The sequence below is a fragment of the Crocuta crocuta genome, unplaced genomic scaffold (genome assembly GCF_008692635.1).
Source record: "Crocuta crocuta isolate KB4526 unplaced genomic scaffold, BGI_CrCroc_1.0 scaffold147, whole genome shotgun sequence".
NCBI lineage: Eukaryota > Metazoa > Chordata > Mammalia > Carnivora > Hyaenidae > Crocuta > Crocuta crocuta.
In genome coordinates, this window is record NW_027532594.1 from 5,618,650 (window position 1) to 5,632,519 (window position 13,870).

Sequence of the window (13,870 nt, forward strand, 5' to 3'; positions counted from 1 at the left end):
CTTCTAAAAAAAAAAAAAAAAAAAAAGAGTAGAAAAAAATCAGTGTCCAGTTTAGGTTAACAAATATTTAATTGGATGCCAGGGATTCTGATAAGTGCTGAGGCCAAAACGAAGAATAAGGAATGAATGGCCTTGCCCTCCTGGAACATGGAGTTTAATGAGGGAGACAGATATATGGTCTACATATTTTATCTATTAAAATCCAGTGGTAAAAGATAATAGTCATGTGCTCAGAGTGCTAGGGGAGCATCGGGCTAAGGCTTTTAACAGTAAAAAACTAGAAACAGCCCAGAAGTCCATTCAATAAGGAAATGATTAGAACTACACTGATAAGGAGCCATTAGCCATGTGTGGGTATTGAGCACTTGAAACGTGGCTAATACAAATCGAGGTGCACTGCAAATACAAATACACAATGGATTTCAAAGGCTTAGTATGAAAAACTGAATGTAAAATATATTTGGGAATTTTTGCACTGATTACATGTTAAAAATAATCTTCTGTGTATGTTAAGTAAAATATAATTAATTTCACTTCTTTTTACTTTTATCTAGCTACTACAAAATTTAAAGTTACATATGTGGCTTGCATTACATTTCTTTTGGGCAGCACGGGGCTAGATTTAACATATAAATGATGGATTTTCTTATACCTAATTATAAACAATGGAATATGCTGATTCATATGTCAAATGTAAATTTTGAAAATATGATTCCAAGTTTTATGAAGTTGCATGTAAATCTTTCAGGATAACGAAGGGGTGAAAAGTGTCAGAAAACCTATCTCCTCAATTCCCTTTAATATATGCATATTAAAATATTAAATATTTTGTTTAATATTAAACAAAATATTTCTATGCAGATGACATGAGAAAATGAATGAGCCTGTTTTCTGGACTCTTGTGGAAATTTCTTCCCCCAGAGATTACCTTCCAACACTATCTGGTATGAGATACCTCTGGCATCTGAATTTTAATCTAAATCTGGATGATTAAGCCCCCAGAGCAAAGCAACTTGAAGTGTTTTTTCTTATAGGTATAAGTCTGTACCGGGAGTACAGTGCATGTGGCTTCCAAGTATGTGACTTATACCATGGTGACACTTTTGTGTTATATAGAAGAATTTATGGTGATGCACACAAGGAAGAAGTAGCATTTGTGGAATCCGATCAGGGCTTGGCATGATGTTATGTGCTGTACAGCAAAAACTCACAATGTCTTTCAACTGAGTATCTTCTCATAGTAAAAAAATTTATCCAAGCTAACATGCATACATGTAGTTACTTATAAGTTGAATTCTTTTTTTTTTTCCAGTTATTTATTTTTTGGGCAACTGGGTGGCTCAGTCAATTAAGTGCCCAGCTCCAGCTCAGGTCATGATCTTGCAGTTTATGAGTTTGAGCTGCACATCGGGCTCTGTGCTGACAGCTCAGAGCCTGGAGCCTGCTTCAGATTCTGTGTCTCCCCTTCTCTCTCTCTCTCTCTCTCTCTCTCTGCCCTTCCCTTGCTTGCTCTCTGTCTCTCTTTCCCAAAAATAAATAAACATTTTAAAAAAGTTTATTTTTGAGAGAGACAGAGAGAGAGAGAGAGAGAGAGAGCGCATGTGCCGGCAGGAGATGAACAGAAAGAGAGGGAGAGAGAGAATATCAAGCAGGCTCTGCACTGTTAGTGCAGAGCACAGCTTGGGGTTAGATCTCTCAAACGGTGAGATCATGACCTGAGCCAAAATCAAGAGTTGGATGCTTAACCGACTGAGCCATTGAGGTACCCCCATAAGTTGACTTCTTTTCCATATTAGGCTCTTCATAATACAAATAAAAAGAGTTTATATAATAATGCAGAAAAGTGTAAAAAGTTCTAGTACTTTTTCTAGAATTCTAATGGCTAATCTGTGTACCAGATAAGTCAGGAATGGATTGAAAACTATGCTAAGATCCTTATACTATATGCGATTTTTACTAAGTATGTGTTGTGCTAGTTATCTATTGCTTCATAATAAATAACTCCAAAATTTAATGATTAAAACAACAATAATCACATATTACCCTTGCAGGTTCTGGGGTCAGGAATTTGGGAGTAGCTTAATTGGTGGACTGGGCTCTGGGTCTCTTATGAAGTCAAATGAACATGTTAGGGCTGCAGTCTCTGAAAGCTTGCCTGCGGGGGTGGAGGACTGACTTCTTAGGTGACCACTCAGAGCCTGAACTGATCTTCTCAGGGAGCAGAGAGAGATTAGCCCTGAGCTAAGATCTGACCCATAGAAATGCGTACAGAATAAAAATGTGGTTGTTTTACAGTTTGGGGGCAGCTTGTTGTCAGCAAAGGAAAACTAAAATAGACACTTTTTACTCTTTTGAGTCATGGACCCTTCTGGCAGTCTGATGAAACTTATGGACCCTTCTTAGAATGATGCTTTCAAACCCATAAAATAAAATACATAAGAATCAAATTATACTGAAATATAGATATGGAGGTATCAAAATAAATTTTGTGCTGTAGAAAATTTGTAGAAAATCTTTACGAATGCATTAAATAACAAGTAGCAGCTGGTTTAATAACCACCATGATTTTGAAATAGTGATAAGCATAACCAGGATATATAAAACTGTAATGGGATATGAAAATGTCTTTGTTTCTATTGGTGACAAAGCTAAGATACTACTGATACTATTGTGGTATGTTGCCTGTATTAATTACCAGTTGAAGGAAATATTAAATTTCAGGTCAAGGTCAATGAAAATAAAGTTGTAGTTATTTTCCCATTCAAGCTCACAGGCCTCTGAATTTTATCCATGAACCCCAGGTTAAGAGCTTCGGTCTTAAAAGAAACTGTTTGAGTAAGTTCTTCTATAATGGAGATGGAAGTTTAAGTTCAAAGAAAATGGGGATAGCAGGAGATTGGCTGTTTTCTCAACTTCCGAGGATCTTTCTACCGGAATTCCAGCAGCCATGCGTTGTATGTGACAAGGGGAGATGTTTTAAGACCCGCTGCAGATGCTGCCCACGTAGGTATCTGTGTGGGAGCTCTTTCCCTATGACTCCATTACTCTAGTGACCATACAGTTTATAATCTAAATTGGAGCACTGAGAATGAAAGTGGGTCAGATAAATATTTCAGTACCATAGGCATAAACCTAGACTCTCATGGGCAAACTGGGATATATGGTCACGCTGTCTGTAATTCACTTAAAATACTGCAGTTGCCTGTAGTAACAATACAAAATTAAACGACACATTATTAGAGATATAAATCTGTGTTTGCCTTTTGCTTTCTCATTCATAGCTTCCAACAGCCTTTGGTTTTCTTGTATTAATGCCTCTTCAGCGGCTTTTCTGAAATGAAAATGTCCAAAATTTAATCACCTTTGCAAATTCAGACATCTCACAATATTACAGTATCTGAGGCTTATGGTGGTAAAAAACAGGGTAAGTTGTGTATAATGTTCATTATACTTTACAATGTAAATGTTTAGTTTGCTGAAATTGAAGCCAGTTAATTTTCCAGGGGTTTATTTTTTCCAGTTTTTTTTTTTTTGTAAGAAAAATTGCAATCTTATACTTCAAAAAACCTTTGGCTATTTATTGGGAAATTTGTTAAAATTAATAAAGGATTGTATAACTCCAATTTGAAAAGGTAAATGGGAGAAGTTACATCATTTTCCCTTTGGATTAAATGAAAAATGTTCACAAAATAAATGAAAGATGTTAAGTGACAAAAAAATATAAAACAATTTATAATTTTAATTTTGTACTTAAAATTTAGATAAATGATGCTCAAAAGATTAGAAGAAAACTAGTCAAACTGTTCATAGTAATTATCTCTGGGTGCTGACATTATGAGAATTTTTACTTTTACTTATCATTTTTTGCATTTAAAAACACCTGGGTAGCTCAGTTGGTTAAGTGTCTGACTTCGGCTTAGGTCATAATCTTACAGTTCATGAGTTCAAGCCCTGAGTCGGGCTCTGTGCTGATAGCTCAGAGCCTGGGGCTTACTTTGGATTCTGTGTCTCCCTTTCTCTTTGCCCCTCCCTTGCTTGCATGCTGTCTCTCTTTCTCTCTCTCTCAAAGGTGAATAAACGTTAAAAAAATAATAAACTAAAATAAAAATTTTCTATATTAAATAAAAAGATAATTATCTTTGTGATCAAGAAAATCATTTCCTGATTTCTTTTCAACACAGTAATAATGAAATTTGGAGGCTTAGAATATAAAAACTTAAATATCTGGAGAGAATCTGTTTTTCATTAGGGTTGAAGCACTAAGCCTACCTGCATGGTGAAGACAGGTATAAGGAAAGCTAGTAAAGTGATGACAAGGGGCAATATTTGTTAAAATTAAAATGTGTATACCTTTGATCTAAAATTCTATATCTAGGAATTAACTCTTAAGAACTGACATACTACTGCACAAAGACACATTAATAAGAATGTCAACTGCATCTTTTAAAGAAAAATACTCAAAAAGTATGTCAAGTATTCATCAATAAGGAATGAATTAAGTAAAGCTCATTCATATTGGTTGCCCAAGCTGGGGCAGTTTTTCTGACTGTTTCTATAGGTCTGTCCTTCTCCATATTCAGTGTTCTTTGCATCCTTTTCCACATCCTGTGAACATCTAATTATTTCTATTCTTTTCAAAAGGCATCGCTACACTTCTTTTGCCAACAGGTGTATTTCTTGTTACTAGGGAATGTTCTCTCATTTAGGTATTCTAAATCCTGCAATCTAGCCTGCAGACTTGGGGTAATTCGAGTTCTCTTTGTTCATGACCTAGACCTCTGAGACTCCTGGGTACTCTTTCTCCACTCCCTCCCCACTTGATTGTGTGCCAATCAGCAGTCATTCTGTTTATTTTAGGCAGGGCTTTTTTGTGAAACTTCCCTTATCCACAGCCTAAATACAGTAAGCCACTGCTAAGAGTCTAAGACCTGATGAGACTGAGGAAGAATTTTGCTCAGTTGTTAGTCACTTCTATGAAACCGGTTGGATGGATGAGTCAAAGACAAATGTAAAGACAGAAATTATCTTGCACTTGACTGGAACATCTGGAAACTGATGCTATAAAAGCTGCAGAATTCAGTGTGTCTGTAGACATTTGGCCCAACTTGTAATTTTTAATCCTGTTAATATTATCTCCTTTCCAACCAAGATGCAAGGCCTTTAAATGGCTTTAATTTCTTTTTAACAGCTTTAAATTTCATTTTCTCCGGTATATGATAAAAAATGTTTGCTTAAAAATACTCATGTTGAATTTTTAAAACAAAGAAATGTAGAAAATATATAGAACATATACAGATGTAGAAAAGCTTGCTTCAATCTGGGCAAGTTTACAAAGATGTGAAAATTTGGAATCAAAAGAGGTAACAATTGATTATAGAGATAGCTCACAAGGTTCCATAGGGTAAAAGGGAAATGAAGGTAGAGTAAGGAGAAAGTGGAGGTCTCTCTTCCTTTTTTAAGAAAAGGATACACGTAGGATGCCTGAGTGGCTTAGTCAGTTAAGTGGCTCTTGGTTTTGACTCAGGCATAATCTCAAGGTCGTGGGATCAAGCCCTGCCTTGGGCTCTACACTGACAGGGCGGAGCCTGCTTGGGATTCTCTCTCTTCTTCTCCCTCTGTTCCTCTCCTGCTTGTAAACACACACTCTCTCTCTCTCTCTCTCTCTCTCTCACTCTCTCTCTTTCTCTCTCAAAAAATGATACATGTATATGTAGTATGTATTCTAAATTATCTCCTTAATATGTTGCAGATGTTCACTCTAAAAATCACATGAACTTTGTTTTACTCTNTTCTTGTCCCTCTGTTCCTCTCCTGCTTGTAAACACACACACTCTCTCTCTCTCTCTCTCACTCTCTCTCTTTCTCTCTCAAAAAATGATACATGTATATGTAGTATGTATTCTAAATTATCTCCTTAATATGTTGCAGATGTTCACTCTAAAAATCACATGAACTTTGTTTTACTCTTGTGTTAATATCTTCATCTGTCTTCAAATATTTCCATTTCTCATACACTGGGAAAAATTAGGTAATCCCTTAAACCTTAGCAGACGGTAGCTCCATTTATAACAAAGCTTATAAAAGCTGAAAGCAAATGTAATAAATTTGTAATTTGTAAATTTGTAAAACATTTGTTATTATTGTCTTTTTACTCAATATATCAAACACTTTTATTAAATAACCTAACTAAACTATACTTCATATATTTTGTTGTCAAGTTCTTAAAGGAATAGCTAACTTAGATGAATAGTAAACACTGAAAATTCTCTTACATACACTTATCAGTTATCACCTCCCTTGCCCCTCATGCTCCTCCCAACTTCATAATTTCTAGAGTTCAAAGAGGTCTCCTAAATCCCAGCTCTAACTGCTGATATCTGAGGGGAAAAGGAAATAGCATTTGACAAAGTTCCTAAAAGGTGCTGTCCTTAATGGCAGGAGGTTTGGTGGATTAGCATAAAGAAATTTAATTCTTAAAATTATCACTTTTAAGAAGTCGGAATCCCAGTGGATGAATTGACATCTAAAGCACATGTTTCAGCAAGAAAGAACAATTAGCAAATTAAGCCACTGCTTCTTTTCATATTTTATTCTCCAGTCTGAGGACTTGATAGTTTATTAAAGTTTAGTTCTTGACCCCACCATGGACAAATAGATACGTGTTCACATTTGTAAAAGTTCTTGATTGCACCCAGATTGGAGAACAAATTTTGATGTTGAGCCTGTCAACTACAAATAATTAGTCTTATTTTTTCCTTATGTAGAGCATAGTCAGGGTTCAGATTTTAGTTATCTCACACAAGTGTATTTTCATTTACTATTTAACATGTTATTTCTTCAATTTGTGGATACTAGTCAGCAAAATTATTTAAGTCCCAGACAAATATGGTATAAAAAACCTTGCCTGTGCTCAGTTTTTTACAGTGTCTTTTGAGAGTAGGCATTTGATTTTGAGTAAGTTTGATTTCAGCCTGTGAAAACATCTACGACTCGGTACTTTAGAGACTCTGAAAGTATTTGTAAAGTGACTGGCTATTTTTTTTAAGAATTAACTGGAATTGGATCTATTTAGTGGACCACTGTTTTGATATTAAACACATTTCATAAACGTAGCTTGTAAGTAGATATTTAACAGCTGTAGAAGACTGATTAACTTGTTTTAGTAAGCCAGGCAGATTTTACCTTGCTTCTTCTTCCTCTTTTTTTTTCTTTTGTAGTTCATCTAATAATCTTTCTAAAATCTTAGAGTCAATTTCAGGTTTGTTCTCTAAATACAGTCTATTCAGTAAATATTTTCCTGAAATGTAGATAAAGAGAATGACATTAATTTTGAAGTTCTATAAAATACAGTGAGATATATTTTGGAAATTAATGATGAAAAATTATTTCTGCCTATATCCAAATACATTTTCCTTTAAGGCTTTATCTAAGGAGAGCCCAGGTTCTTTAAAATACGGAGACCATCTTAAATCCTTTCTAGGAGGTATATAATGGCATGGTAAAAATAACTAAAACATGAAAAGAGATAATATATTATATTTCCCCCCTTGAAACTCTTTTCAAATATATTTCCCTAAAAGACAAGATGACAGAATATTCTTAGCCCCCATGTCAAAGATTAGTTGACCATATGTGTAGGGGTGTATTCCTGAGCTCTCTATTCTGTGCCATTGGTCTACATGTCTGTTGTTATACCAGTACAATATTGCTTTATTATAGCTTTGTTCAAAGGGACAGAATAATTAAAATTTAGTCCTTCTAACTTCATATACTTAATATTTCCCATTTGAGGTGAATAAGAACAGGTATAGAGTCTCTACTCTATTTCTCATTTAGAAGTTATAGTGCTGCCTGGGAATGGGGTGTTAAACTTTCAGCACCAAAGAATAATTGTTAGGACCTGATACAATATCCAGTGATCCAGCACACTATGCCTGGTCATCTACTTGGTGAATGGATGCCTCATTTTGTGTATCTCTAAGTCATGAAGGGATTGTTGGGGTGGCATATATACCTAGGGAGAGTGGAGATTTTTCCACTTTGTATTTTCACTAAACATATCATCAGTAATAAAAACTTCACTTCCAAATTTACATGATAAACATTTACCAACCATTGTTTTCTGTATCTGATAAACAGATTATTAAATCAGGCATAACTCCTTTCTCAACTAAGACTATCCACAGTTCTTTTGTAAGAGGGCAGTTGTCCAGTATCCATCCTCCATATTTTGGGGCACCGAAAGACTTATTTCTGTTTTCTTCAGCAACCTGTGAAATATGATACACTGATATTACCATCATAGCCACAGATGTCAAGGATAACTCTTTGATGTATCATTTTTGTGGACCTTCACCAATTATCTTTCAAATTCTCACTTGAAAGAAAAAAAAGAGAATCGCTTAATTTTAAAAGAGAAAATTTTAAAGGAACTAAGTTTTAAAAATTAAGAATGGGAAGCAAAAGCCTTTATTAAATAAATGTAACAATACATTTTTGCTATATATGTTCAGTATTATATACATATTTTTATTTTATATATATAGAGAGAGTGTGTGCGTGCATATGTGCATGAATGGTAGAGGGGCAGAGAGAGAGAGAGAGAGAGAGAGAGACAGAGAGAATCTTAAGTAGGTTCCACACTCAGCATGGTGCCCAATGTGGGGCTCAATGCCACAACCCTGGGATCATGACCTGAGCCAAAAACAAGAGTCAGAGGCTCAACTGACAGAGTCACCCAGGAACCCCTATCGCTTAGTATTATAGAGTTCAGATCCTGATTTAGGAGGTCTTAGGTTCCAAGGGCCCACAAGTCTGCATTTCTAACATGCTTCCAGGTGACACTTGTCCACGGACCACTTTTTGAATAGCAAGGGCCCAGTCTGACTTGCCTGTTTTAGTGACAACACTCTTCACTTCCCTTTTGCTTTTCATCCCTCAGTGTGAGAGTTGAGAAGGTACTGAGATGGTGGCTAAAAGCAGCATGAAGGAATTGGGGCAAAACAAAACTTACAGGTGCATACAACCCTCTTCTCGCAGTGCAGTAGCAATGGCTTCAACATGAGCATGGCAATTAGTGATGTGGATCTGTGAATACACCAGCTCTGAGGGTTTCAACTTTGTGTGTCACCAGGTAATCATAGGATATTAGAAGTCAGAGGGGAAGAGATGTCACGAGGATGGCCTCTGCAGAATTGAAGATTACCTACTCTTTGAATTTCCATCTCAATGAAGAGTCTTCTAAAAAAAGAATTTTAAACACTTTGAAATACTTAACATAGAGAATTAGGAAGAAATAGAAAGCTATAAAAAGGAAGTATAAATGAAAATAAGTCAGACACAGAAAGACAAATACTATATAATCTCACTTATATGTAGAATCTAAAAAGATGAACTTGGGGTGCCTGGTTGGCTCAGTTGGTTAAGCGTCCAACTTCGGCTCTGGTCATGATCTCATGATTTGTGGGTTTGAGCCCTGCATCGGGCTCTGTGCTGACAGCTAGCTCAGAGCCTGGAGACTGCTTCTAATTCTGTGTCCCCCTCTCTCTCTGACCCTTCTGTGCTCACGCTGTCTCTTCTCTCTCTCAAAAATAAATAAAACATTAAAAAAATAAAAACATTAAAAAAATTTAAAAAAAAAAATAGAAACAGGGAACAGATTTGTGGTGGTCAGAGGCAGGGGTGGGGGTGAGGGAATGGGTGAAGGGGATCAAAAGGTACAAATGTATTTATAAGATAAATATGTCCTGGGGATGTAATATTTAGCATGGTTTGACTATAGTTTACAACACTATATTGTATATAGTTGTATATATATTGGAAAGTTGCTAAGAGAGTTGATCTTAGAAGTCCTCACCACACAAAGGAAAAAACTAAGTATGTGAAATGAATGGGTGTTAGCTAAAATTATTGTGGTAAACATTTTGCAATACATATACCATATCATTATGTTATACACTTTAAACTAATACAGTGTTATATGTGAAATCCAACTCAATAGTGGCGCCTGGGTGGCTCAGTTGGTTAAGCGTCCAGCTTCAGCTCAGGTCATGATCTTGTGGTTCATGAGTTGGAGACTCGTGTTGGGCTCTGTGCTGACAGCTCAGAGTCTGAAGCCTGCTTCGGATTCTGTGTCTCCTTCTCTCTCTGCTCCTCTCCTGCTTACATTCTGTATGTCTCTCTCTCAAAAACAAACATTAAAAAACTCAATAAAACTGAAAAAAAGAAATATAAATGGTTAATGAAAAAATTATTTTTATTTTTGAGAGAGAGAGGGAGAGAGAGAAAGAAAGAAAGAGAGAGAGAGAAAGCATGTGAGAAAGAGTGTGGGAGGAGCTGAGAGAAAGAGAATCCTAAGCAGGATTTGCACTGTCAGTGTGAAGCCTGATGCATGGCTCACACTCAAACTGTGAGATCATGAGCAGAGCTGTAATCAAGAACTGGATGCTTATCCAACTGAGTCACCCAGGTGCCCCAATGGGTAATGAAAATTTTACTGTCCAGTTTCAAGATAACATATTAAAGCAATGCTGAGATACAATTTATAATTTCTCCATCTCACTCAATTTTTTTGAAAAAAATTAATACCTTCATAGCATTTCTTTCTTTCTTTTTTTGGAGGGAGAGAGAGAGAAAGAGAGAGGGAGAGAGCATGTAGGCAAGGGTGAGGGGCAGGGAGAGAGAAAGAGAGAGAGAATCTTAAGCAGGCTCCACCCTCAGCACAGAGCCCAACCCAGGCTCAAACTCATGAACCATGAGATCAACACCTGAGCTGACATCAAGAGTCGGATGCTCAAACAACGACAAAGCCACCCAGGCACCACCTTTCATAGTATGTTATCAAATGAATAGATCTTAATTTGTTTAATTATTCTCTTCCTGTTAAACATTGACATCACTTATAATTTTAATATAATACTGCGATGCATAGCTATATATATATAAATCTTTGCCTATGAATGTTATATATTTCTTCAGGTCAGATTCCTTAGGTCAAAAGTCATAAAAGAAAGAACATTTTATTTTTTTTAAGTTAAAAAAATTTTTAATGTTTTTTAAAATTTATTTCTGAGAGAGAGAGAGAGACAGCATGAGCGAGCAGGGGAGGGTCAGAGAGAGAGGGAGACAGAATTAGAAGCAGGCTCCAGGCTCTGAGTTAGCTGTCAGCACAGAGCCCGACGCGGGGCTGGAACCCACGAACCGTGAGATCATGACTGGAGCCGAAGTCGGACACTTAACTGACTGAGAAACCCAGGCGCCCCAAGAATGAACATTTTAAAGACCTTTCACACACATTGCCACTTTGCTTCCAAAACATCTGTATCAATTTTCACTCTTCCTATGTGGCTATCTCATTATTGCCTCCCTAGTATAGATTATTATGCATTTTTAAAAATCTTTGGCAATTTGACAGGTAAGAATCTGTATCCCACAGTATTAAGTTTCATATTTTTATTGAAATTTGAACATGAAAATTTTCAATGAACCATTTGCATTTCTCCTTTAATGAAACAGTCTGTTTATACCTTTTGCCTGCTTTTATATTAGGGTATTCCATTTCCCTTGATTTGTGAGAAATCTTTTATATTAAGGAATTAATATGTCATATTTATTATATGCTTTCCCTAGTTTGAACTTTGTCCTAAAATTATGATTCTCATAGTTTTTTTTTTTTTTCCATAGAGAGAATCACTATTAAGTAGCCTCTGTTGAGATTTTGCTTGAAGAGTTTTTCCACTGTGCTTGTGCAGGTCCAAATGCGGAAGTTATCTTTCTGACTCGACCTCAAGTGACTCTGAGGAAGAGAGAAGTGAAACATCATGGGCGCATGCCACTCCTTCAGGAAAGGAAGTCACTGAAATAGGGCAGGGGAATGGTGCTGCCGTTGCTGAAGTGGCACAAGGCACTCAGGCCCGGACATTTTAAAGCTGAGGGGAGGGCAGGTTCGGGAGGCAAGGACCGGGTGCCTGAGGATACATGTTTTGGATGTACCGGCATTCTGGATGTATCGGCAAAACAGCTTCGGTGTAGGCATCTATTGAGGGAGATTCCCCCAGTGGAGATCATTGTGGAGAGAAGGGGGGAATCTTCCTCAGGATTTCATACCTGAAAGAATTCCAGAGTGTGAGGCCCAGCAGAGGGAAGGCGGGACTCAGCCTGGAGATGGTGCCTCGCAGGGCAAGTGGTAGGGATGGGGCCCCAGGGAAGCCTTTGTGCGTGCGTGGTCTGTGTCTTGCCCCACTGTCACCAGAGCCATGGAAGTGGTCTCTCAGGTGTCTGAGCAGTTGAAAATAGTGTCACTCTCTTTGGACATCCTCAGGGAAGGGGTGAGCGAGAGAAAGTAATAGTTAGAAAAATGATGTAACATTTACATGCACTATTCATATTTCTATCCTTTTGTGATTTTAACTTAATAAATTTTTTCCCTTGCATTTAATGCTGTTTTTGGATTCCCTTATTCTATGTTATTTCATGTTTGCTTTTAATTTTATCACTTGTGAATATACATATTATATACACATACATAGATGTTTATCACTTGTATAAATAAATATTTATCACTGTGAAAAAAGCATCGAGAGAGAGAGAGAGATTGAGATTGAGATTTGGGTCTGTACAAATTTTCTATTTCTTCCCGTTTCAGTTTTGGTAATTTGTATGTTTTTAGGAATTTGTGTATTTCTTCCAGATTGCCCAAATTATTGGCATATAATTGCTCATAATACTCTGTTATTATTGTTTGTATCTCTGCAGTTGGTTGTGATCTTTCTTCTTTCATTTCTGATTTTATATATTTGAGTCCTTTCCTTTTTATGTTTGATAAAACTGGCTAGTGATTTATCAATTTTGTTAATTCTTTCAAAGAACCAGCTGTTCTTGGTTTCATTGATCTGTTCTACTACTTTTTTTTTATTTCGATAGCACTGATTTCTGCTTTAATCTTTATTGTTCTCTGTCTTCTGCTGGTTTGGGGTTTTATTTGCAGTTCTTTTCCCAGCTTTTCAAGGTATAAGATTGGGTTGTGTATCTGAGACCTTTCTTCCTTCTTTAGGAAGGCCTGGATTGCTCTATACTTCCCTCCTATGACCACCTTTGCTGTGTCCTAGAAGTTTTGGACTGTGGTGCTGTTTTCATTGGCTTCCATGTACTTTTTAATTTCCTCTTTAACTTTTTGGTTAACCCACTCATTCTTTAATAGGATGGTCTTTAATCTCCAACTATTTTTTTAAAATTAATTAATTAATTATTTTTTTCTTAAATAGTTTATTGTCAAGTTGGTTTCCATATAACACCCAGTGCTTATCCCAACAAGTGCCCTCCTCCATGCCCATCACCCCCCTTCCCCTCTCCCCAACCCCCATCAACCCTCAGTTTGTTCTCCGCATTCAAGAGTCTTTNTAACACCCTCAAGTTCCATCCATGTTGCTACACATGGCCAGATTTCATTCTTTCTCATTGCCATGTAGTAGTCCATTGTATAAATACACCACATTTTCTTGATGCATTCATCAGTTGAAACTCCAACTATTTATTGTCTTTCCAAATTTTTTTTGTGGTTGATTTTCGAGTTTCATAGCATTATGGTCTGAAAATATGCACTGTAAGATCTTGATCTTTTTGTACTTGTTGAGGGGTGATTTGTGTCCCAGTACATGATCTATTCCAGAGAATGCTGTATGTGCACTTGAGAAGAATGTGTATCCTGCTGCTTTAGGATGAAATGTTCTGAATATATCTGTTAAGTCCATCCGGTCCAGTGTGTCATTCAAAGCCACTGTTTCCTTGTTGATTTTCTTCTTAGATGATCTGTCCATTGCTATAAGTGGGGTGTTGAAGTCCCCTACTATGGCATTATTATCAATGAGGTTCT

At 36.6% G+C, this 13,870-nt stretch overlaps 1 protein-coding gene across 1 annotated transcript in view; it reads right to left on the bottom strand.

Annotated features, from left to right (window-relative positions):
* The window catches only part of AK9 (adenylate kinase 9), a 124,397-nt gene that overhangs the window by 57,371 nt on the left and 53,156 nt on the right, over positions 1–13,870 (bottom strand). Inside the window, exons 18-20 of the mRNA XM_077779966.1 lie at positions 8,114–8,270; positions 7,183–7,297; positions 3,261–3,331 (exon numbers count right to left, since the gene is read on the bottom strand). Of these exons, the coding sequence (XP_077636092.1) occupies positions 3,261–3,331; positions 7,183–7,297; positions 8,114–8,270 (343 nt within the window). The remainder of the gene's footprint in view (positions 1–3,260; positions 3,332–7,182; positions 7,298–8,113; positions 8,271–13,870) is intronic.